The 23,300-nt window shown below is 37.3% G+C and overlaps 1 protein-coding gene across 4 annotated transcripts in view; it reads left to right on the forward strand.

Moving 5' to 3' along the window:
• Positions 1-23,300, forward strand: part of LOC127421401 (zinc finger protein 516-like) — a 66,455-nt gene that overhangs the window by 37,305 nt on the left and 5,850 nt on the right. For 3 of the 4 annotated variants that reach the window (XM_051664427.1, XM_051664426.1, XM_051664428.1), the window contains exons 3-4: positions 11,057-12,304; positions 17,590-17,694. In XM_051664427.1, the coding sequence (XP_051520387.1) occupies positions 11,057-12,304; positions 17,590-17,694 (1,353 nt within the window). Of the gene's footprint in view, positions 1-11,056; positions 12,305-17,589; positions 17,695-22,775; positions 22,839-23,300 lie in introns of all 4 variants that reach the window. The other variant, XM_051664429.1, reaches the window with a different exon arrangement.

Consider the following 23,300-nt stretch of genomic DNA (forward strand, 5'->3'; position numbering starts at 1 on the left):
TAATTTATAATTTATTCACCCTCATGTTGTTCCAAACCATTATGACTGACTGTCTTCCGTGGAACACTAAAGGAGATTTTAGGGAAAATGTTAGCCTAGGTCGGCATTCGCTTTATATTGCATCTATTTTTCATACAATGAAAGTGAATGGTCACTGAGGGTAATACTTTAATCTCTTAAATGTTACTAATTGAAAAATTAAAAGCCAGTGAAATGCTTAAAAATGTGCTCTTTGCTTAAAAATTTAAGTCATAGGCTGCATTTTTAAAAATGTAAGCACCACTTGAGCATGCATATATTCATGTCAGTCGTACATCAGAGGTGCTCAGTACTGTTAATAGCCTACCACAATGTCACAAGTCATAAGTCCAGACTTACTAAACTAATTTATATTAATCTTAAAAGGTTGGAAATGTGAACACTGACTATACATTTTAGTTTATATACATTTTGCGTACTGTTGATGGAGAATAGTGCCAAAGTGAGTCCTGAGCTGAGGCCTGAGCTGATAGGCTTGTGTGACAAAACTACATTACCCATCACTTTCTCTTTGCGGCAGCACAAGAATGATGAAATATACAGATAAAGCATCAATTACACACCAAATGAAAATTATTAGCTCTTCATTTGGTTTCAGTAGCACTTAAAAAGTTTCTTGTGTTTGGCAGAAAGTGACAGAGTGACAGCGCGCACCCACTTTCTATTTTATCGCGATTAAACTGCGTGCATTTTTCCTAGTGCATCCGCTTTCTATTTTATCGCGATTAAACTGCGTGCATTTTACAGTGCACACCCATTTTCTCCTCTGTGTTACACGGATAATTGCATCGATCTCAAAGCACCGTTTATCAAGAACAACCATAACAACAAACAATTGCGTGAGGGATTCACATCGATCTCAAACCCTCGCCACTCAGGAACATCCAACAACAACAAATAAATGCGGTAAGTCATGGCATACTTCCTGCATTGCATGCCACATGTTTACTATAGCTTTTTCCGTCAGCAGGGAGGGATTCACATGTGATAAATGTAAGGAATTAGTCAGGCTGACGGAGAAGATTCTGCTAATGAGTTAGAGACACACATCCGAACGCAAGTGGAGGTTTGAGAGAAAAAGAAGCCGGTAGATACTGTTTCGGATGTGGGTAGTACTGCAAGCAAAACACACATTTTGGTTCCGGCTATAGAGCCCCCGCAGCAGGGCATTTGGGTGATGTCTCGGCAGCATACTCTCTCAGCAAAGCAACACCACTCTCCCGTTCCTGTTAGGGTTTCCAATCGATTCTCCCCACTCAGTGATGCACCCACTGAGAATCATGTTGAAAGAGCCCTTGTTATTGGTGACTCTATTGTAAGGAACGTGGAAATAGAGACTCCATCCACCATTGTTAAATGCATTTTGGGGGCTCAGGTGTCTGACATCAAATCAAATTTACAAGTGCTGGCTAATGCTAAACGTACATTTTTTAAAATTGTTATTCATGCGATGTCCGGCATCGCCAGACGGAGATCACTAAAGATAATGTTAAAGAGGTGTGTGAACTTGCAGAAACGATGTCAGACACTGTAATGTGGTTGGGCCACCTCCCTGCTCATCGTGGTGATGAGGTTTGTAGTAGATTAGTGTCACTGAATGGCTGGATATCTAAGTGGTGTCTGGAGAATAGCATAGGATTTATAGACAATTTGAATGGTTTTTGGGGTAGACCTGACCTGCTAAAGAGAGACGGTCTCCATCCCTCCAGGAAAGGTGCTGTTCTCCTCTCTAGTAATTTGGCTCATAGTCTTAATAGTGATAGTATTTGACTAACTGGTGCCTAGGTCAGGAAGCAGACAAACTGGTTAATCCGAATGTCTGCTAGCTGCCTTGACGTCACACAGTTCACATAAACTACAACACATAAACTAGACTGTATCACCTAGATATCATATAGAGACTGTGTCTGTTACCTGAAAAACCAAACACATACTCCCCACTAAATAAGCACTGAACTGGTAATCAGAAGTAATCTGGTTCGATCCCCACAGCCACCAACATTGTGTCCTTGAGCAAGGCACTTAACTCCAGGTTGCTCCAGGGGGATTGTCCCTGTAATAAGTGCACTGTAAGTCGCTTTGGATAGAAGCATCTGCCAAATGCATAAATGTAAATGTAAATGTAAATAATCTAGAAAAAATTTGATTATGGTCAAACTTGAAAACAAATTTTTTTTGAAGATAAACATCATATAAATGTAGGGCTACTAAACATTAGATCTCTTTCAACCAAAAGCACTAATTGTAATTTAAATTATTACAGATCATAGTTTGTATGTGCTCTGTTTGAATGAAACCTGGCTTAAACTGGATGAATATACATTAGTTTAAATTAATCTACTCCCCCAGGTTATTGTTATAAACATGAGCCTCATTTGAAGGGTTCGAGGAGGAGGTGTTGCTACAATTTACAGTGATGTTTTTGATGTTACTCAGAGGACAGGATATAAGTTTATGTCTTTTGAACTAATAATGCTTAATGTGACACCGTCAGATATAGATATAAATAATAAAAAAAACTCTGTCGTCTTTTGACCTTGCTACAGTATATAGATCACCCGGGCTTTATTCTGATTTCCTTAGTGAATCTGCAAATTTTCTATCAGATCTATCAGTTACTGTAGATAGAGCTTTAATTGTTGGTGACTTCACACTTCACATTCATATAGATAATGAAAATGACACATTGGGATAAGCATTTATCGATATTCTCAACTCTCTTGGAGTCAGACAAAATATGACAGGACCAACTCATCGCCATAATCATATGCTAGATTTAATTCTGTCATAAGGAGTTGATGTTGATACTATAGAAATTCCACTGCAGAGTAATGACATCTCAGATCATTACCTCGTCTCTTGTATGCTGCGATCAGCTAATGTCACTCAATCTACACCATGCTATCGTTCAGGTAGAACTATTCCTTCGACCACTAAAGATAGCTTCACTAATAATCTTCCAGATCTATCTCATACACTCAGTAAGCCCCACAGTCCAGAAGAACTTGATGAAATAACAGAAAATATAAATACAGTCTTCTCTAGCACACTTGATAGTGTCACCCCCCTTCTAGTAAAGAAAATTAAAGGAAAAAGCCCTGCACCATGGTACAATGATCACAATCATGCTCTCAAGAGAGCAGCTCAGAAAATGGAGCAAAATGGAAGAATAAAAAATCAGAGGTATTTAGCGGAGCATGGAAGGATAGTGTCTATAGCTACAGACAGGCACTAAAAGCTGCCAGGTCAGCATATTTTAGCAAACTGATAGAAAATAACCACAACAATCCTAGGTTTATTCAGTACTGTGGCTAAATTGGTTAGGAATAAAGCCTCAACTGAACCAGATATTCCTTTGCAGCACAATAGTAATGACTTCATGAATTTCTTTACTGATAAAATTTAAATAATCAGAAATAAAATTGGAATTATGCAATCATCTGCCACAGTACCTCAGAAAACATTGTCTCATAATTTTCCTCATCTGCAACTTCAGTCCTTCGCTGTCATAGGTCTTGAAGAGCTAACAAAACTTATCGAAACATCAAAAGCCACACCATTATGTTAGATCCAATACCAACTAAGCTCTTAAAAGAGGTATTCCCTGTAATCTCAGAACCTCTTCTTAATATTATTAACTCCTCGCTATCCTTAGGACATGTCCCAAGAAACTTTAAAATGGCAGTTATAAAACCACTTATTAAGAAGCCACAACTTGATACTGGAGAATTGGTTAATTATAGACCGATTTAAAATCTCCCGTTTATGTAGAAAATACTAGAAAATGTAGTGTCCTCCCAACTATGTTCATTTCTACAGAGAAATAGTATATATGAACAATTTCAGTCAGGATTTAGGCCTCACCACAGAATAGAGACTTCACTTATCAGAGTTACAAATGACTTGCTCCTGTCATCTGATTGCAGCTGCATTTCTCTTCTAGTGCTTTTAGATCTTAGTGTGGCCTTTGACACGATAGATCACAACATTCTCTTGAATAGGCTAGAGAATTATGTTGGCATTTGTGGACTTGCATTAGCATGGTTTAGGTCCTATTTAGCAGACCGCTACCACTTTGTCTATGTAAACGAGGAATTGTCAAATCAAACAAAAGTTAAGTATGGAGTGCCACAGGGATCAGTTTTAGGGCCTCTACTTTTTTTCTTACATATGCTTCCCCTGGGAGATATTATCAGGAATCGTGGAATAAGTTTCCACTGTTATGCCGACGATACCCAACTTTATATTTTTCCGAAACCAGATGAAATTTCACAATTCTCCAAATTAGTAGAGTGTATCAATCAAAGATTGGATGGCCAGAAATTTACTACTATTCAATTCTGACAATACAGAGGTACTAATTATTGGACCAAAAACCTCTAAAAATAAGCCGCTAAAATATAATTTGACTCTCGATGGAGGTACTGTTACATCGTCTTCAACAGCGAAGAACTTTGGTGTTATATTTGATACCAATCTGTCCTTTGAAAATCAGATTTCCAATATTTGTAGAACAGCATTCTTCCAACTAAGAAATATTGCTAAGTTACGACACATGCTCTCTGTTGCTGATGCTGAAAAACTAATTCATGTGTTCATGAACTCAAGACAAAATTATTGTAATGCATTACTCAGAGGATGGTTCAATATGCAGCAGCCAGAGTGCTGACTAGAACCAAGAAATATGATCATATTAGCCCCATTTTATCGTTGTACATTGGCTACCTGTTAAATTTCATTTTAATTTTAAAATTCTGTTAGCTACATACAATGCTTTAAATGGTCTAGCTCCTCAGTACTTAAGTGATCTTCTACTATGCTATATTCCATCACGTTCATTACGATCGCAAAATTCTAGCCTGTTAATAGTTCCTAGTATTTCAGAATCCACAAAAGGAGGTAGATCCTTTTCCTATTTGGCTCCTAAACTATGGAATAGTCTCCCAAACACTGTTCAGGACGCAGACACATTCACTGAGTTTAAGTCTAGACTAATTTATTCTTCACCTCACAATTAGGCTGCTTTAGTTAAGTGTGCTGGAACCAGAAACATTGATCATGATCTATAATTCTGCAAAAAATTGAATGGTATCTACGCTAATATTATTTGATTTGTATCCCTGTCTCAACTTCGGGACTCCTATCCCGAGATCACCAGAACCAGCCGGATCCAGCTCCATTCCTGCTTGGTGTCGGACTCCACTGCTACCTGTCTCTGAGTGATGATGACTAAATGCAGTCAGACATCACTTCAGTCTATTACAATGGACTTCAGAGGATGAACTGATGCCAACTCCAACCATAATACATGGGAAACTTCATATGCCATTGCCAGAACCTTGGACGTAGGATAGACCTCACCGAAATTACCCGCTGGTTGAACTGTGAAGCACCTCACTGATCTCTGCCTGCATCACCTTGGTCTAATGATGGACTACACTCTTAAAATGGAATACATAGACTATCAATTAATTGCCAACAAAAGCCTTCATCAGCCAACTAACAAAGAACAATGCATCTATGTGAACTTCTGCTGTTAATCCAGGATGAACTTCAAAGCCATTAGTCATTAATCTTACAATTCTTACAAAATCTTTGTTTAAACACTGACCCTTAACACTTACTTAGTGTAATAATTTTGTACTACACATAATTAAGTAATATTGGCATTATATTCATGCTGTTTAGCCAGAGAAAAACTAACCCAACAGTGAGCCTGGTTTCTCCCAAGGTTATTTTTCTCCATTAACCAACATTTTATGGAGTTTTGTGTTCCTTGCCACAGTCGCCTTCGGCTTGCTCACTGGGTTTCTAAATACAATTATTATTTAATTACTTATTTTTATACACAATTCACAATCATATTTAATCAAACTATACAATGATGACTCTAAGACTTTATAGATATTACAGTTTCATTATTTGTTAATGCATGGTTTTCTGTAAAGCTGCTTTGAAACGATGTGTGTTGTGAAAGGCGCTATACAAATAAAAATGACTTGACTTTACAGAGAGAAATATAAAATTGTCCAATGAAGTAATTTTATTCCCACCAAAATTACTTTGATGCACATCACAACATAACTACGATTTCTGAGGACTTGAAGACAGCATTAGTTCTAAACCTGCTCTAGAATGGCTACCTATAATATTTGATAGAACCTAACACCTTTAAAATAGCTACCTATAATATTTGAGAGAACCTAACACCTTTAAAAGATGGTTCAGGTGTGTTTGATTAGAGACTGAATTACATTTATATTTATATCATAAGTTGATATCCAGGGGAAGGGTTGAGAACCTATACTCTTAGGAATGCCAACAATTTTACAAATTCTGAATTTGCTAAACTAAACATGTGACACTGCTACATGTTTGCAGATAGGCTAGATTAGGAGAGAAAACAAATAATGTGTAGAATTTATTTCACAGCCATAGAATTCATCCTCTAACTGATCAGAACACTGGAGTGATTAAATTGTGGGATTACAGATTATTATTAATATTATGAAGCAGGCTTATCTGCTGCACTCACTTTAAAAATGACATTATGAGCCTTTATTATTAATTGTCATTATGATTAATCCTGCTCTTGGAGAGCCATCTTCCTGCAGAGAACTAATCAAACTTCACACTTGAACAAGAAAATCAAGATTTTAGTGTTCATTTGAACATTACTGGCAGGTGTTAAAGCAGGGTTGGAACTTTGGGATGATGGTAAATCTTGAGCAGGAGATGAACACGGCTGATTAAACAGATACTGTATGTACAGTTCTTTAGTGCTGATACTGTTTCTGATGCTAAAATGAAGGAGGACAGAGACACCCTGTGGACAAATATTGTAGCATATCTGTACATGTTCAGTTGTGTTGGACTGTTCTAGTTTCTGCATTTGTATGGTAGATGCCTTAAAATCTGCAATAGATATTTAATTTTAATTATAGCTACACTTTGGTTCTTTTATTCGCTTAATTTGTGATAATAATGTTATCTAAATAATGTTATCTAATTAATGAGATCTTTAATTCTTTGTTTTTATAATATTTATATTTTAAGCTTGAACCATATTCCGCTTCAGTATAGAAATATTATGATTTCCATTTTTATTAACTTATTAACATATTGATATTGTTTTAATTTTCTGCCTTAAAGCTAAATAGGAAAATGACAAATTGCTTTTTAAAGGGCCACTAGACACTAGAATTTATTTATTTATTTATTTATTTATTTTATTTCATTTTAGTCTCGGTATCACTTGCACATTCCTCTTTACATCTGTTTTCTCCCACTCCATAAAACTCACAAACTACGTCTATGGTCAGTGTGGGATCTTTGAAGCTGTTAGTTATCTAGGTACAAAATCAAAGTCTGAATTTTTAAAACTTGTGTTTGTGGCTGGAGCTGTCCAGCCCTAAAGATTTCTGTGACCTTTTTCCCACTTTCCCCATCTCGGTGCAGCTTTTCGGTCAAAACACCTCTAATATAACTGGAAAATACTCATGATGGCAGGTATTTCCCTACATAATAATAATAACAACAACAACAAAATCAACTAAAACAATATTAATAATAATAATAAACATCTTAAAGGTTTAAGCTGGTCTTCCAGAAAGTGCCTTAAACCCTATTAAAACCAACCAAAAGACCAGCCAATACTGGAAAACAGCTTCGGCAGGTTTAAACTGTTTCTGCAAAGTCAATAAAGTCCATGTAGCACTGAATCTGGTGGTCCTCGACAGATAATTTCTGATATATTTAATGTGGGCTGTTATCTTAATTGTTTATAAATGGGTCGGGTATGACAAAATATTTAAAGCCTGCGTGAAGCTGATAGTTTTGCCCTGTATAAAGACTCTGTTAAGAAACTAAATTGCCTAAAACAAAAGGTGGCGTCTTAGGGATTGAAATGGCTGGAATGTTCCAGAACAGAGGTTTCAGTGTGTCAGAGCTGAAACAGATGTCCACTCACTGCTGATATTTTCATGTTGTAGGTGTCAAAAGATTGTAGAGTGCTCTTTCATTTTATTAATCTACCCTAAAAGATGCATAATTTGACCATATAATGCTTAGTAATAACATGCTATCTCCTCTTGTAAACAGCTTGAAAAGCCTAAGATGGTTTTCTGGTCTTAGCTAGTCTCCCACCTGGTCAGGATGTTCAGTTGGCTGGATATAGAGAGGTTCTGTGCACTTTTCAGCTGGTCTGGGAGACCAGTTGGCCTGCCAACTAAACCAGTTGAGTACTGGCTTGGCCAGGCTGAAAAACCAAGCTTGGCAAGGCTGTGAGACCAATTTAGACTGTCTTAAACCACTTAAGACCAGCAAATCATCTTAAGCTGGTTTAAGATGTTGTTTGTTTTTTTCAGCAGGATAGTTTTTCTACTGGAGGCAGAAAGAATATAGGGAAGCAGTTATGGTCATTATGTTAATGTAAAGTTAATCTCAGACAGTGTTGGGGGTAACGCGATAAAAGTAACGCACGTTATGTAATCAGATTACTTTTTTCGAGTAACGAGTAAAGTAACACAATATTTTTTTATTTTAGACCTTAATATCAGAGTTACTTTTTAAATATAGTAACACGTTGCTTTTGTACACTTCTACTGTCCCTGTATTGCAAGAAATCAGGAGTAAAATTTGCAAACTTTGGGGAGGAGACATAGTGCATGATGGGCATTGTATTTCTATAGAGTGTGAGGCCAGAGACTATTTAGCAGAGGCGAGTTCCTTCTATTTAAATGAATGGGAGAAATTGGAACGCCTAACCAAGAAGCTCTAGCACCCAACAGACAGTGGATGTAGAATGGAAGTCCCACCTTGCTGGTAAAAGAGCCAATCACCTTTTAGATATAGACATTACCTGTCAATCTATTGATTCACGTGTTAATACACACTGCATTAAAAAAATCTGTAAATGCATTTAGGCAGAGGGATTATAAAACTAGTCTTCCACTGGCCACGACATGATACACAGGGTGAAATACTCACTCAATTCACTAACTTATGCAGCCGAACTGCTCCGTGTTACAGCTCCCTGTAACTAGGAGAATGGGATTAAAAAAGAGTCTGGATCAGTCGCTCCGAGCAACGTTCTACGTTGATTATGTATACAGAGAAAATGTCTTAGTTTCTAAAAATATTCTGCATTTTTGTTTTATAATAAACAAGTAGTTTGTTTCATGAAACAAACTGTTTTTATGATATTTTGGTAGCATTAAATACGATTCCATTCAAGTTGTATCAGCATGTGCCTTTGAAGTTGTGGCGTCTGTATGCACCGTGGATCAACTCAAAACAAGCATGCACTGAGATGACTTAAGTGAAAAATATTCATTATCGACTTATTGCTTGAACATGTTAGGCTGGCATTCCCCACTGAATTTTATCCTGACCTTTGAAAAACATCTTAAGTTGACTCAGACATTGTTGATGGGCACAGCACAGCACTTTGCTGCTTTAGGTAAGACGGTGGTTATTCTTCATTATTCATATTGGCAGCCATGTTGATGGAAAAACAAATCTTGCATATTCCTGTTATTGATTCTTTATTAGAAATATGATGTGAAGTCCTGCTTTCTAAATATGTGTTTGTTTAGTATATTGTTTTGATATGAGTGTTGTACAGTAGCTAGCATGACCTGTAATGTCTCTTGTATGAAATGCATGGCTTATATGTACAGAATGCATAGCATAGCAGAAGAGAAAGTGGCTGTGAGAAAAAAGTAACGCAAAAATAACGCAAAAGTAACGTAACACTTTACTTTCCATAAAAATATCTTTTTAATTAATTAAGTTACTTTTTTAAGGAGTAACGCAATATTTTAATGAGTTACTTTTAAAAGTAACGTTACCCAGCACTGATCTCAGAGGACCCCCTTCTCTGAATTGGCTCAAAAATAACCTAAGAGAGGGTGGAATAAGAGGCGAGCCGCACAGCAGCTAGTGTAAGCCACCCAATGCAAACCAGATGGCTTAAGAGAGAGAGAGCAAGAGTGAGGGAGAGAGCTACTGAAAGACTGCAGACATGTTCAATGTAAACAAACATCTTGCTAACAGATGAGAGGAGTTAGTCCAAGGCAAAGTTCCGAGGCCCTGCTCTGTTGCTCCGTTGTATGGCTACTGTACAGTTAATAAACAAACCGTGTGTGATTGTGCTACCACTCTTAAAGGGATAGTTCACCCAAAAAGGGAAATTCTGTCATTCACTCACCCTCATGTTGTTCCAAACCAATATGATTTTCTTTCTTCCATAGAACACAAAAGAAGATGCAGAATGTTAGCCTTAGTCATCATTTACTTTCATGGTATGAAAAACAAAAGATATAATGAAAGTGAATGGTGACTATTATGGTGAATATAAATGATTTGAGTTTGACAGGGTAGGTCATAAGTGAACAAAGGCCTAAGCATAATCTAAAATTGAAGTATTCCCTATTTGACGGATTATAAATGGAGAGAATTTGATTGAGTTTAGTATTTGAAATTTTGACATTCACAGATATCTCTATGAAAACCATGTAAAAGTCTCTACTGAATTTCTAAAGTTAATCTCACACCAAGTTTAAAATTCCTTGGTAATGTGTTGCCATCTTGTGGTGAAACTCTAAAATCAGTTACAGTCAAAGGTGTAGATTCCAAGGGGGATGGGGGGTTATTTGTACCATGATCAATGGAAACATGTAAATGCTTCATGCTTCAACCCCCCCAATGTTCAAGCCAAATCTACACCCTTGGTTACAGTGAATTCCTGGTTCTAAATTATGTTATGGTGTATCTAGTCAACATGACATAAAATTTTTCCCTATGTACTGTCTTATACATGTTCCTGATCTTATAGAAACAAGGAGCAAAAATCTTTTCTTTTTTCTTTTTCTTGAATATCCTGTTTTACTCCAAAATATGTCACAATATTAAAATAAAATGGATTGCAAATGGTTTCATGTTAACTTCAAAACATTCAGAGATGTACTGATTTTGTTCTGTAAGAATAAATATCCATTCATTTTTTTCTCCACAGATAAAAAGCCATACACCTGTGACCACTGTGACTTTTGCACCTCAGAGCCCTTGGCCATCGCTGCCCACATCCAAACCCATCATTTGGTGATCGGGGACTGGGGCCGGAGGAGTGATGCCTTAACCAGCTCACTCAGCCAAAGCCAAACTCAACAAACCATCAACACGGGCTTACCCAGGTTGAGAAATGCCCTGCTGCAGCAGCCTTACTGGCCTTACACCACCTCGACTCACCTGGAGAGGGCAGCACTAAGCTATGCTGCTTCGTCTGCTTCCAAGAATGAGGATGAAAAGAACAAGGGTGCGGAAGAGAGTAGCTCCACTGATAATGTGGATTCTAATCTGCTTAACCTCACCATGGAGGTGGATAATGAGAAGGAAGGGGTTTCATCTGCAGTTTTGAACAATCTGCTGAAGCACCCATGCCCTTATTGCTCCTATGCAACACTCTACCTAGAAGTTCTCTGGATCCACCAACGAATTGCACACAAAGTTGACAGCACTACACTGGTGCCTAAGTGGGCCCCAAGGAATGGCCTCAAGGGGCCCAAATCACTCCTTGATTTCATGAGACGTACTGGGCCACCTCCATTTCTGGAGGGTAAGGACTGTCCCTCTCTGCCACATACAAGAACCTCCCGAACAAGTCCACCTGATTCCGGCCCTGGATGTACGAAGAAATCAAAATCTTTGAAAAGTAGCATAGAGTCCAGCTCCTCACAAAACAAGAGCTGGCACACAGCCACAGCTCCAGGGACATCGTCTCTCTTGTCCAAACACAAGACCAGCAAATCCAGGACAGATGAATTGGCAGGCAGCAAACGCAAAGTAGACATCCATCAAAATAGTTTCTCTCGGCCCATTTCTGCATGTCCGCAGAAGACCGGAAACCCAAAGACAGGGAGCAGAGTGATGGAGAGTAGTCTTCTACCTCAAGAAGGACTTCATTTTATGCTCTCTAGCAAACACAACCTCAGTGATCAGAGGAGCTCCAAAGCCCACGCTCTTCAAACCCCTGGGAGATCTGATTCTCAAGCTCAGAATACACAGTCCTTGGCAGGGTACAACCCCTGGAGCAGACTTGGTTTGAGTGGACCATCTTCTCACTCTCAGTCCAAGAGGCAGTCATCATCTGACAGTCCAGAAGCTGTGACTAACATCTTGAGTTTCTTAAAGAACTGCAGCCCTCATGATCTGGCTGCGCTCTACCACCACTGGGGCTTCAGCAATGCCATGGTAGAGCAAACAGGTAAGATGCTCTTCTTTGTCATTCATAACCAGAATAGGATGCCTGTTTTTATGGTTTTGTTTATTCCAAGCAATTATATGTTTAATATACAGTGGCCTCAACAGTATTTACAGTAATGTGCAAATGTTTTAGGCATTTGTGAGAAATGTTGCATAGTGAGGATGTCTTCCAAAATAATGACATAAATAGTTTTCATTTATCACTTAATGTCATACAAAGTCCAGGAAACATAAAAAAGCTAAATCAATATTCGGTGTGACCACCTTTGCCTTTAAAACAGCACCAATTCTCCTAGGTACAGCTAGACACAGTTTTTCTTGGTTGATGGCAGATATGATGTTCAAGCTTCTTGGAGAATTCACCTCAGTTCTTTTATTTATTTAGGCTGTCTCAATTGCTTTTGTCACTTTATGTAATCTCAGACTGACACGATGTTCAGTGGGGGTCTTTGTGTTGTTTAATGTTTAAAGGCACTTTTATTATTAATCAAATTTCTCTCTTATGCCAAACAAACCTATAATTGTTGGTGTTGGTATTTTACTATTAATCATCTTACTTTTAAACCAGTCAGTCCCTTAAGAATAAATATCTAATTTTTGAGAGACCTGTTCAAAATGGAAGCATAAGACATACAACAATAAACACAACTAATTTAGAGGAATAGTTAACCCAAATTTACATATTCTGTGATAATTTACTCACCCTTGTGTTGTTCCAAATTTGACTGACTTTCTTCCTCCTGTGGAACACAAGAGATCCTAAACAGAATGTTCAGTCTTAGTCACCATTTACTTTCATTGCATTATTTTATACAATGAAAGTGAATGGTGACTAATGCTAACATACTGCCTAACATCTCTTTTTGTGTTCCACGGAAGAAAGAAATGCATACAGGTTTGGAACCACATGGGGGTGAGTAAATTATCACAGAATTTTCATTTTGGGGTGAACTATCCCTTTAAGAAGGAAACTGGGCAACTAAGACATGTTAACTAAGTTCACATGAAAACATTAAACACTGACAATGCCAAAAAAGTATGTTTAGAAAGTCTTGAGTGACAGTTTGTAATTTCAGAATTATGTTTTAAAAGTATTCCAAGAAGAAGGGACAATGGATACTCAATAGAAACACATTTTATCCAAACTTAGTCCTTGTTTTAGGCACTGATGCACACATACTATATCATGTGATCATAAGCTTTACCTTTTTATTAAATATTAACATACATTATATCATGAGATATGAATGCAACAAACCAATAAATGCTTTAGAAATTAAAGTTTACCAATGGAACATTTACTAAAACAAGTTTCAATGGCAGACAGAGTGCTGTTTTAAAGATCTGAGTCTTGACTTTTAGAATCCCTGAACTGTCGTCGATTACACTAAATAACTAATGTCACAGGACCATTGTAATCTCCCCAAACAGGTAAAGATTGACATGCTGAAAAATGGTTGTCAGGTCAGATTACCTGAATTATTCAGCGAAGGCACATTAGCTAAATTTTTTTACTCCTGAGCAGAAATGACAAATGAGACTGGTGAGGACTAAAGTGGCACACCACACACACATACTGTTTTACCAGCATGCACAAACGCAAAGGTTAATGGAACTATTGAGTAATCTCTTCATCATAATGTAACCTACAAAAGTGTGTTAAAACATTTCAGACAGCTATCGCTGAGAGGCATAGCAAGCTTTAAACATCATGCACGTAACGGCATGCCAGGCGGTCTCCGAGGGGTTAGAGTAGTGAACTTAACGAATGAATGAACGAAAGAGCAAGAGGAGACACATTAGAGGGGTAGTTCACTCAAAAGTTTTACTCACCCTTATGTTGTTTCAAACCCGTATGACTTTGTAGCGATGCTACTTACTTAAATGAATAGTTCACCCAAAAATGAAAATTCTCTCATCATTTATTCTCATGCCATCTCAGATGTGTATGGCTTTCTTTCTTCAGCAGAACACAAAGGAAGATTTTTAGAAGAATATCTCAGTCTGTTGGTCCATACAGTGCAAGCGGATCAGCATTCTAAAGCTCCAAAAAGCACAGACAATCATAGTAAAAGTCATCCATATGACTGCAGTGGTTAATTGAATGTCTTCTAAAGCGATGCGATCACTTTGGGTGAGAAACAGATAAATATTTAAGTCCTTTTCACTAAAACTGTTTACTTCTGGTCGCTCTACAATGCACGCTCATGAGAGGTTATTTTAGTGAATGGGTTCGTTTGGACAGTTCTTGTAAATTAATTGGTTAAAAAACAAATCACTTAAATGTAGCTTTGGTGAATCAACTTGTTCGGACATTTAATGTAAATTAAGTACTATATAATTCCCCGATTCACTTGAGCCCCTGCACCAAAGTTATTTATTTTTAATTTTTTTATTCAAGCTAAATGTTTAGTTAATTGCTGCTTTTTATCTATGTTTTCAACTCTGTTACCGTATATAAAATAGTGCAGTTTCTAGTTTTAATTGTTGTATTTACATTTATATCTTCAATTTATTGTTGTCACCCTAATTGAGATATACTTTGTTTTTGTGCCACGCAATACTGTATTTACTGTATGTGGCACAAAAGCAATAACTTCACTCACTGAGCACTTTATTAGGAACAATATACTAATAGTGGGTTGGGCTTCCCTTTGCTCTCAGAACATCCTCAATTCTTCATGGCATGGATTCCACAAGATGTTGGAATCATTCCTTTGAGATTCTGGTCCATGTTGGCATGATTGCAGATATGTCAGCTGAACATTCCTGCTGCGAATCTCCCGTTGTACCACAAGGTGTTCTATCGGATTCAGGTCCAGTGACTGGGAAGGTCACTGAAGAACAGTGAACTCATTGTCTTGTTCATGAAACCAGTTTGAGATGACTTTGTGATATGGTGCATTATCATGCTGGAAGTAGCCATTAGAAGATGGGTAAATTGTGGCCATGAAGGGATGCACATAGTCAACAACAATACTCTAAAAGGCTGTAGCATTCAAGCCATGATTAATTGGTATTAACGGGCCCAAAGTGTGCCAAGAAAATATTCCCCACACCATCGCACCACGAGCCTGGATTGTTGACACGAGACAGGTTGGGTCCATGGATTCATGCTGTTGCAATTCTGACACTACCATCTGTGTGCCTCAGCAGAAATCAAGATTCATCAGACTAGGCTACGTTTTTCCAGTCTTCAACTGTCCAGTTTTGGTGAGCCTGTGCCCACTGCAGCCTCAGTTTTCTGTTCTTGGCTGACAGAAGTGGAATCCGATGTGGTCTTCTGCTGTTGTAGCCCATCCGCCTCAAGGTTTGATGTTTTGTGCATTCTGTCATGCTATTCTGCTCATTACAATTTTACAGAGTGGTTATCTGAGTTACTGCAGCCTTTCTGTCAGCACGAACCAGTCTGGCCATTCTCCACTGACCTCCCTCTTCAACAAGGCATTTCAGTCCACAGAACTGCCGCTCACTGGATGTTTTTTGTTTTTGGCACCATTCTGAGTAAATTCTAGAGACTGTTATGCATGAAAATCCCAGGAGATCAGCAGTTACAGAAATACTCAAACCAGCCCATCTGGCACCAACAATCATGCCACGGTCGAAATCACTGAGATCAAATTTTTTCCCTATTCTGATGGTTGATGTGAACATTAACTGAAGCTCCTAACCGTATCTGCATGATTTTATGCATTGCGCTGCTGCCACATGATTGGCTGATTAGGTAATCACATGGATAGGTGCACATGTGTTCCTAATAAAGTGCTCAGTGAGTGTATATTGAAGATAATATTATAACTATATTTATAGTTCAAATAATTATAAATGTATGTTTATATGCACTAAACTATATAACTTTATTTTCAAAACTTCTGATTTCAGAATTATCATTTGATAGAAGTTTATTTAAAGAGATTTTCATCCTTAAATACCTTCAATGTAGTTGAAATACAATCAGTGTAGTTCATTGTTTGGCAGAATTACAGCTTCAGTCACAATTCACTGTCAATGTATTTTTCTCCATACAATGGGATTAGAACAACATGAGGGTGAGAAATGATTACAGAATTTTCATTTTGGGGTGAACTATCCCTTTAAGCCACAAGCTGCTATGCAAAACAGTGGAATTAAATTTTTTTACCCCCCCCCCCCATTCCACTTCATTTGAGGACATTTTGCCAGGCAGTGGTCCACTTGGCTGGCTTCAGTGTATTTCTACGAAAAAGAGAATTCTCTGTCAGCTGTCTGGCCTGATATCATCAGTGCTCACATTAGCCCTTTGAGTCACAAACAATAAAGTGACCTTTCCAATATTAGGCTCTCCTTTTGTTTTCGCTGTCCACCGTTGTGTCTCTGTTGCATTGTAATATCTCACAGACTCATGTTTACTAAACGTAGCCTTGCATACTACTGCCACCAACACTCTCAGTCACGCTCGTCGCTACGACAAAGCACGTCCAGAGGGGTTGGAGCAGGTAAGACCACCCGTGCCAGGTGACGGACAGGAGCCAAGGGGACAGCATTTCATCTCGCACTCAGTGCGTTCGCTCTTAAAGCGCCTTGGGGGGAAACTAGAAGCTGGTTGCTTCAGGTTCCATTTCTGTTCCCGTTACTTCAGCGAGTCCTTCTCCGACACACACGTGTCTGTGCAATTCCCCTCACGCAGACGAGGGCTGACATAGCCAGAGCGATGGGCAGGAAAAGAGCAACTAGAAGAGAGAGAGGGAGTAGGAGACAAGGAGAGAGGAAGGAAGGGAGAAAGCAGCACACCTGACATGTGACATTGTAGCGCAGATGGGGGCACATCAGAGGGCAAGGCTTTTAATTCACAATAATTTATGCAGTCATATGGGCCTATGTTTATGTCAGGCTGTCTGAGATGCTCGTGTGATGCGGCCTGACAGCTCCCCATCCAAGCCCTGAAGGTAGACTCCCATAATGACACATGAAACATATTAATAATGCTTGCCCCTCACTTTGATTCTCTCTCTCTCTCTCTCTTTCTCTCTCTCTCTGTCTCTCTCTCTCTCTCTTTACCTCGTACCTTCTCTTTTTGGTACATGTGAATTGTGGTACATGTTTCTCCTCTTAAAGCGTTTGTTCAGGTGAACTATGAAAATTCAGTTGTCATTTACTGACCCTTGTCTTTCCAAACCCATATCTGTCTTTTGTGTTCTATGGGAGAAAGTAAGTCTTATGGGTTGGGAAGGTCATCAAGGGGAGTAAATTACATCAAATTTAAATTTCTGTTTTCTCTCTTTCTGTGTTTTTGTGTGTGACCTGTAGGGATGGTGAGGTCAGGGTCTCAGCAAGGGGAGTATGTGTGTCCCGTCTGTAAGAAGACCTTCAACCAGCCTAGCCATTATCGCACACACATGAGATCCCACACAGGTGAGATACACACACTTAAAATACATACACACATTGATGCTGTGTGCACAAGCGCACACAAATAAACAGAAATTCATAAAAATAAATCCTCAGTGTTTTATAATTTTTCTGAATACACATTTTGTTTTATCATCTAATTGTATTGTTACTGTGCTTGCAAGGCAGCACTGTATAAATATTCCTCAAAAAATAAATATAAAACATCAGCAGTTAATACAGCCTGAACCAATTAATGTACAATTCAAACTTTGTTTCGTAGAAAATTTCAGCTTTATGTGTGCTTTCTTGTTTCTTATAAATGTTATACTTTTTAAGAAGTTAAAGATGAAAGTTTGAAAATCTTCCATTTACTTGCATTGTTGGAATGTTCATCACTCAAAATCTAGCTGATAGTGATGATGTCAATATTATATTTGTATGCAGAATTGCGATTTGTCTTCTTAAATCTCTTTGCATACTGTATTGCCACCAGTCTTGTTTTATATTGGCATATATTTAGCCATTTATAGCTGTCTTCACTATGCCAAGATAATGTTGCATTATTTGTTGATTCTCATGTACAGATAACAAATCTACAGCTTACCTAAAACTTAACGCTATTTTTTGCTACCTTGCAAACACTGGTATTTCCCTCTGGAAATGCAAATCTAGTTTAAATATATAATATCTAATTTAAATATAATTTTTAAATAAAAAACATGTATAAAGTCATGTTTTATAAGAAGAAACTGCTTAATGATTTATATATACACATGCATTTTTCATATATATATATATATATATATATATATATATATATATATATATATATATATATATATATATATATATATATTAATGTGCATGTGTTTTTGTGTGTTTGTGTGTGTGTATGTACAGTCTATCGAGCGATCTCTTTGTCCTTGGAAGAGAGTCTTTCTTTTTTCCCTGCAAACATATTTGCCTGTGACTCTGACCTGTGAAAATTGTATACATTTTTAATCAGATGTCACTTATGGAGCTGTAATTGTGCATGCTAATAAGCTGAGCAGTCACCAGTCCAGTGTGATAAGCGTCAAATGCTCACTGAGAAAATGTGACAATTTGCCCTTGTCTTTCCATCAAAACACACACACACGCACACACACACACACACACACACACACACACACACACACAAACACACACATGTTGGTGCGGCTATCCTTATGAGGACTCTCCATAGACATAATATTTTTATACTGTATGAACTACAGATTCTATCCTGTAACCCTAACCTTACCCCTAAACCTAACCCTCACAAAAAACTTTCTACATCATTTAGTATGTTTTTTAAGCGATCTGAATTATGGGGACACTAGAAATGTCCTCATAAACCACATTTATAGCATAATACCCTTGTAATTACCAGTTTGTAACCTACAAATTTTCCCCTGTAATCCACACAAACCTGTACACACACACAAACACTTATCTCAATCAAAAGCTTTTTTATATATCTTTACAAATAAGAATACATCCATCGTTCACGTTCAACAACAAACTTTCATACACTTTAATAAAGCTGTAATTAAAGAGATAGCTCACACAAAAATATAAATTGTCCCATCATTTACTCACCTTCATGCCATTCCAGATGTGTATGACTTTCTTCTTCTAAACACAAACAAAGATTTTTAGAAGAATATTTCAGCTCGGTCCTCACAATGCAAGTGAATGGGTACCAAAATTATAAAGCTCCAAAATGCACATGAAGGCATCATAAATGCAATCTAGAAGTCTTTAACAGTGGTTAAATCTATGTCTTCAGAAGCAATATGATAGGTGTAGGTGAGAAACTGATGAATATTTAAGTCCTTTTTTAATATAAATTCTCCTCCCTGCCCAGTAAGTGGCAATATGCACGAAAAATGTGAATCGAAAAAATCGAAAGTGGAGACTGATAGTAAATAAATAACTTAAATATTGATCTGTTTCTCACCCACACCTATCTTATTGCTTCAGAAGATATGGATTTAACCAGTGGAGTCTTAAGGATTACATTTATGCTGCCTTTATGTGCACCTTTGGAGCACCAACATTTTAATATCCATTCACTTGTATTGTGAGGACCTACAAAGCAGAGATATCCTAAAAATCTCTGTTTGTGTTCTGCAGAAGAAAGAAAGTCATACACGTCTGAGATGACATGAGAGTGAGTAAATGATGAGAGAATTTTCATTTTTGGGTGAACTATTCCTTTAAGTTGTGAGCGATTATCTTTAATATTAACCCACTGATGCATGACGTCCACTTGAGTGGACCGATCTAAATGACATTTTTAACCATTCAGGGTGTGTGATGTTTTATGCAAGTCACTGTTACCCTAATCCACAATTCTATATGACTGTCCTCTTTATTTGTCTTTGTCTTTTTTATTCATGACAAATTCAAAATGGTGATGCAGTAGCTGAAATATCTCTGGAATATTTTGTAATTCTTTTGCAGTGGACTGATCTGTAACTGTCTCTAAATACATTATTTTGAAAAAGAAAAAGAGGGAATGATTATCTTGCTTGGAATTTCTTATGATTTAATAACTCATGCATCAAAGGGTTACAGAAACTGGGGGCATGTAATGGTTCATTGGCGTTGTATTCCAAATCACTTTATGCAAACTAATAACAATGATAATACTGTTACAAATCCTTTTTTTTTTTTTTTTTAAATCTTTGCACACTTTTAGCATGCACTGTAGCAGCTTTTGTTAAAAAGTCACATTCCACTCGCAGAAGTCCAAATGAATAGGATTCCTATCGCTTTTTTAAACAGGGTGCACTTAGCCACTGAGTTCATGAGAGTAGCCAGGTTTTTTTGTACTTAGTATTTTATTTTTTACTAGTGTGTGATGGTTGTGCATGCTATCTAGACAGATCCCCAGTGACAGAGGCCAAATGCTACATTTTACAGAGAGAGCTCTCTCTCTACACGTAGACTTACAATCAATGTCACCAGTGATTGCTCTCTTCAGTGTGAGCTACCAAATGAAATAGGGCAGGGGCCCCCGGCCTCCATTAGCATGCACACTAACTCTGTGTGTCACTTTAAATTGGTAGTTTCAGTTCACTGTCTGCCACGGCCACGCTAACCATTGATGCTAATTCAAGGCCTTTACGGCTAATGCTGCATGAGCGGATGGATCCTGAACTGCACCTTAATGCTTTTTAAAATGAATTTCTGCTTTGAGAAGGCTGAATATTTGCTTTGAACGCAACCTGGAAAAGATATCATCAAAGTCAACATGAAACCTTCCGTAAGATGAGTGAAAAAGGATGAGAGAAAAATGTAGAGCTGAACTTAATTTTATCCATTGGGAAAATAAATCCCATTTATTTTTTCTAGAGACATTTGATTTTTAACGATAACTTATAAACCTATAAATACAGACCTACCGTGAGCTCAGATGTTGTTACCTGATGGCCATAAGTCTGCATTATTTCAACCTAATTTTTTAGAAATTGTGTTTATCAGGAGAATTCCTGGTTAAGGACTACACTACCCACGAATTGCAAATATCTGAATATTTTACAATAAATGTAAAATAATATAGTTTCTATACTTAAAATCAACAATTTTAAATCAATTGTTTTATATTTAGTTGTGTTTTTATAATTTTTAATTCTATTACGTCAACATAAATATATGAGATAGAGAGAGATTTCTGTTAAACTATCTATAGGTCATGGTTTACTTTTATTATTATTATTATTCTTATGTTTAAATTTACAATTGTATTTATAGTCTAATTTGTAGGCCTAAAGGTTTTTTTCCACCTGTTGTCGCAAAACGGGCCAGTGGAAGGAGTTGGAGAGAGTAAAATGTTTGGAATTGGTTGGCTATGATTTTTCATAACTTCATTATGTTGATTATATTTTTGTTTCGTTTGAAATGTAATTTCAATTTAGAAATATTTTAGATTAAATGTTTCCATGTTTCAATAATTACATTTTTCTAAATCAAAATCGACTGTTAGAAGTGAAGTGCATGCCGATACAATCACTGTTAATACTATAGCCATAATTTGTGTGTCAGTAGATGAAAATGATTAATAACACTTACATTCTCTGTAATTTAACGGAGCCTACATCCAAATTCTGACAAAAATCACATTTTCCATGCGTATAAAAAGGAGCGTGTCACTGTCATAGAAATACGCCCGACAATCATCAAGGATTTTCAATTTTCAATTCTAATTCATTGCATACAGTCCATTTACACTACCAAATTCTTATGAATTGGTTTATATCGCTGGTGCTTGAGGGAATGAACTATATAATAGGACGCAGACGGTGGAATAATAACCGGAGAAAACCTTAAAATTAAATTGCACTTAATCCAGCCCATTTGTGCGTTGTGTGTGCGATTTCGCCAAACCTACTTATTCTTAGACTTAGTGCATGCTTGCATGAAAATATTAAAATGTAATGGCCATGCCTACTGACTTTGCACTTATGACTTATGGCATAGCTTAACACTAGTGCTCTTAAAATATGGCCCAAAGTTTGTAGTGTTGTAAATCACCTCAGAGCTGGTTGGTTTGGTTTATGGCTTAGAAGTCTTTTATGAAGGATTTTATGAAATTCATATGTCAGAAATGAACAGGATAAATACATCCAGAACCATGTCGGCTGAAATAGTGGGTGGGCACTGTTGCGCTCTATAGATTAGATCATAAAAGGTTAAACAAATAATAGGCTTGGTGACATCAGATGAAAAGAAAATAATTTAAGAGGCGATGCAAGTATTACATTTTGACGGTATTGAGAGATTATGAAAACAAACATTTTGTATCTCTTTAGAATAACATGCACCGCTAAACAATTCACAATAAAACCAGAAACTTATATTAAGAAAGTAAACTGGTTCAGTTTTCATTTCATATTTAGGTTTCATTGTTTCAAGAATGATCATGTTTACACCTTGATTTCATTTTATAGCAGGGTAACAATTAAGGGAACAAGTTCCAGTTTTTTACAACTTGAATTTTTTTATTTAAATTTAATTTAAATTTTGACAATTTAAATTTGATTTCTTCTTTTTAACTGACCACCTTGCTCCCACAGTGATGTTTGAGTCCAATGGACTCATGGGAACTGGAGTCCAACCTCTGCAGAAGCCCTAAACAAGTATGTTTCACTTTTCGTTGGGTTGTTTGCGTTATTTGTGTGTTTTTCTCTCACTTTTTTCTCCTGTACATCATTTCTACCTTTCTTCATTCTATGATGTGCTGTTTCTATCTGCCATCGGCGTGACCGCGCAAGCGCCACCGAAGATACTAGAAATAAACCAACGCCTCGCTCCATACACTAGGGGATCAAAAGTATTGCATCCTACCTTAACAATCAGAGATGCGTTTTGCTCCAGTGGGGAGGCCCACCCTTAATGAATTACCCCTTTGCATGTGTTGCATATTACAAATGGCAAAAGCAGGCCGAGTGGAAAGGTCAAATTAAATTTGTCTGCAGTCTGTGATGCTCTGACAATAACCTTTAACGTAATTTTGCAGGTTCTGTTTTGGATTGGGGTTTCACTTTGTTCTCCTCTGGGAACCAGGGTGCCACTGAATATGAGCTCTTACTGTGCCGCAG

The sequence above is a fragment of the Myxocyprinus asiaticus genome, chromosome 30 (genome assembly GCF_019703515.2).
Source record: "Myxocyprinus asiaticus isolate MX2 ecotype Aquarium Trade chromosome 30, UBuf_Myxa_2, whole genome shotgun sequence".
NCBI lineage: Eukaryota > Metazoa > Chordata > Actinopteri > Cypriniformes > Catostomidae > Myxocyprinus > Myxocyprinus asiaticus.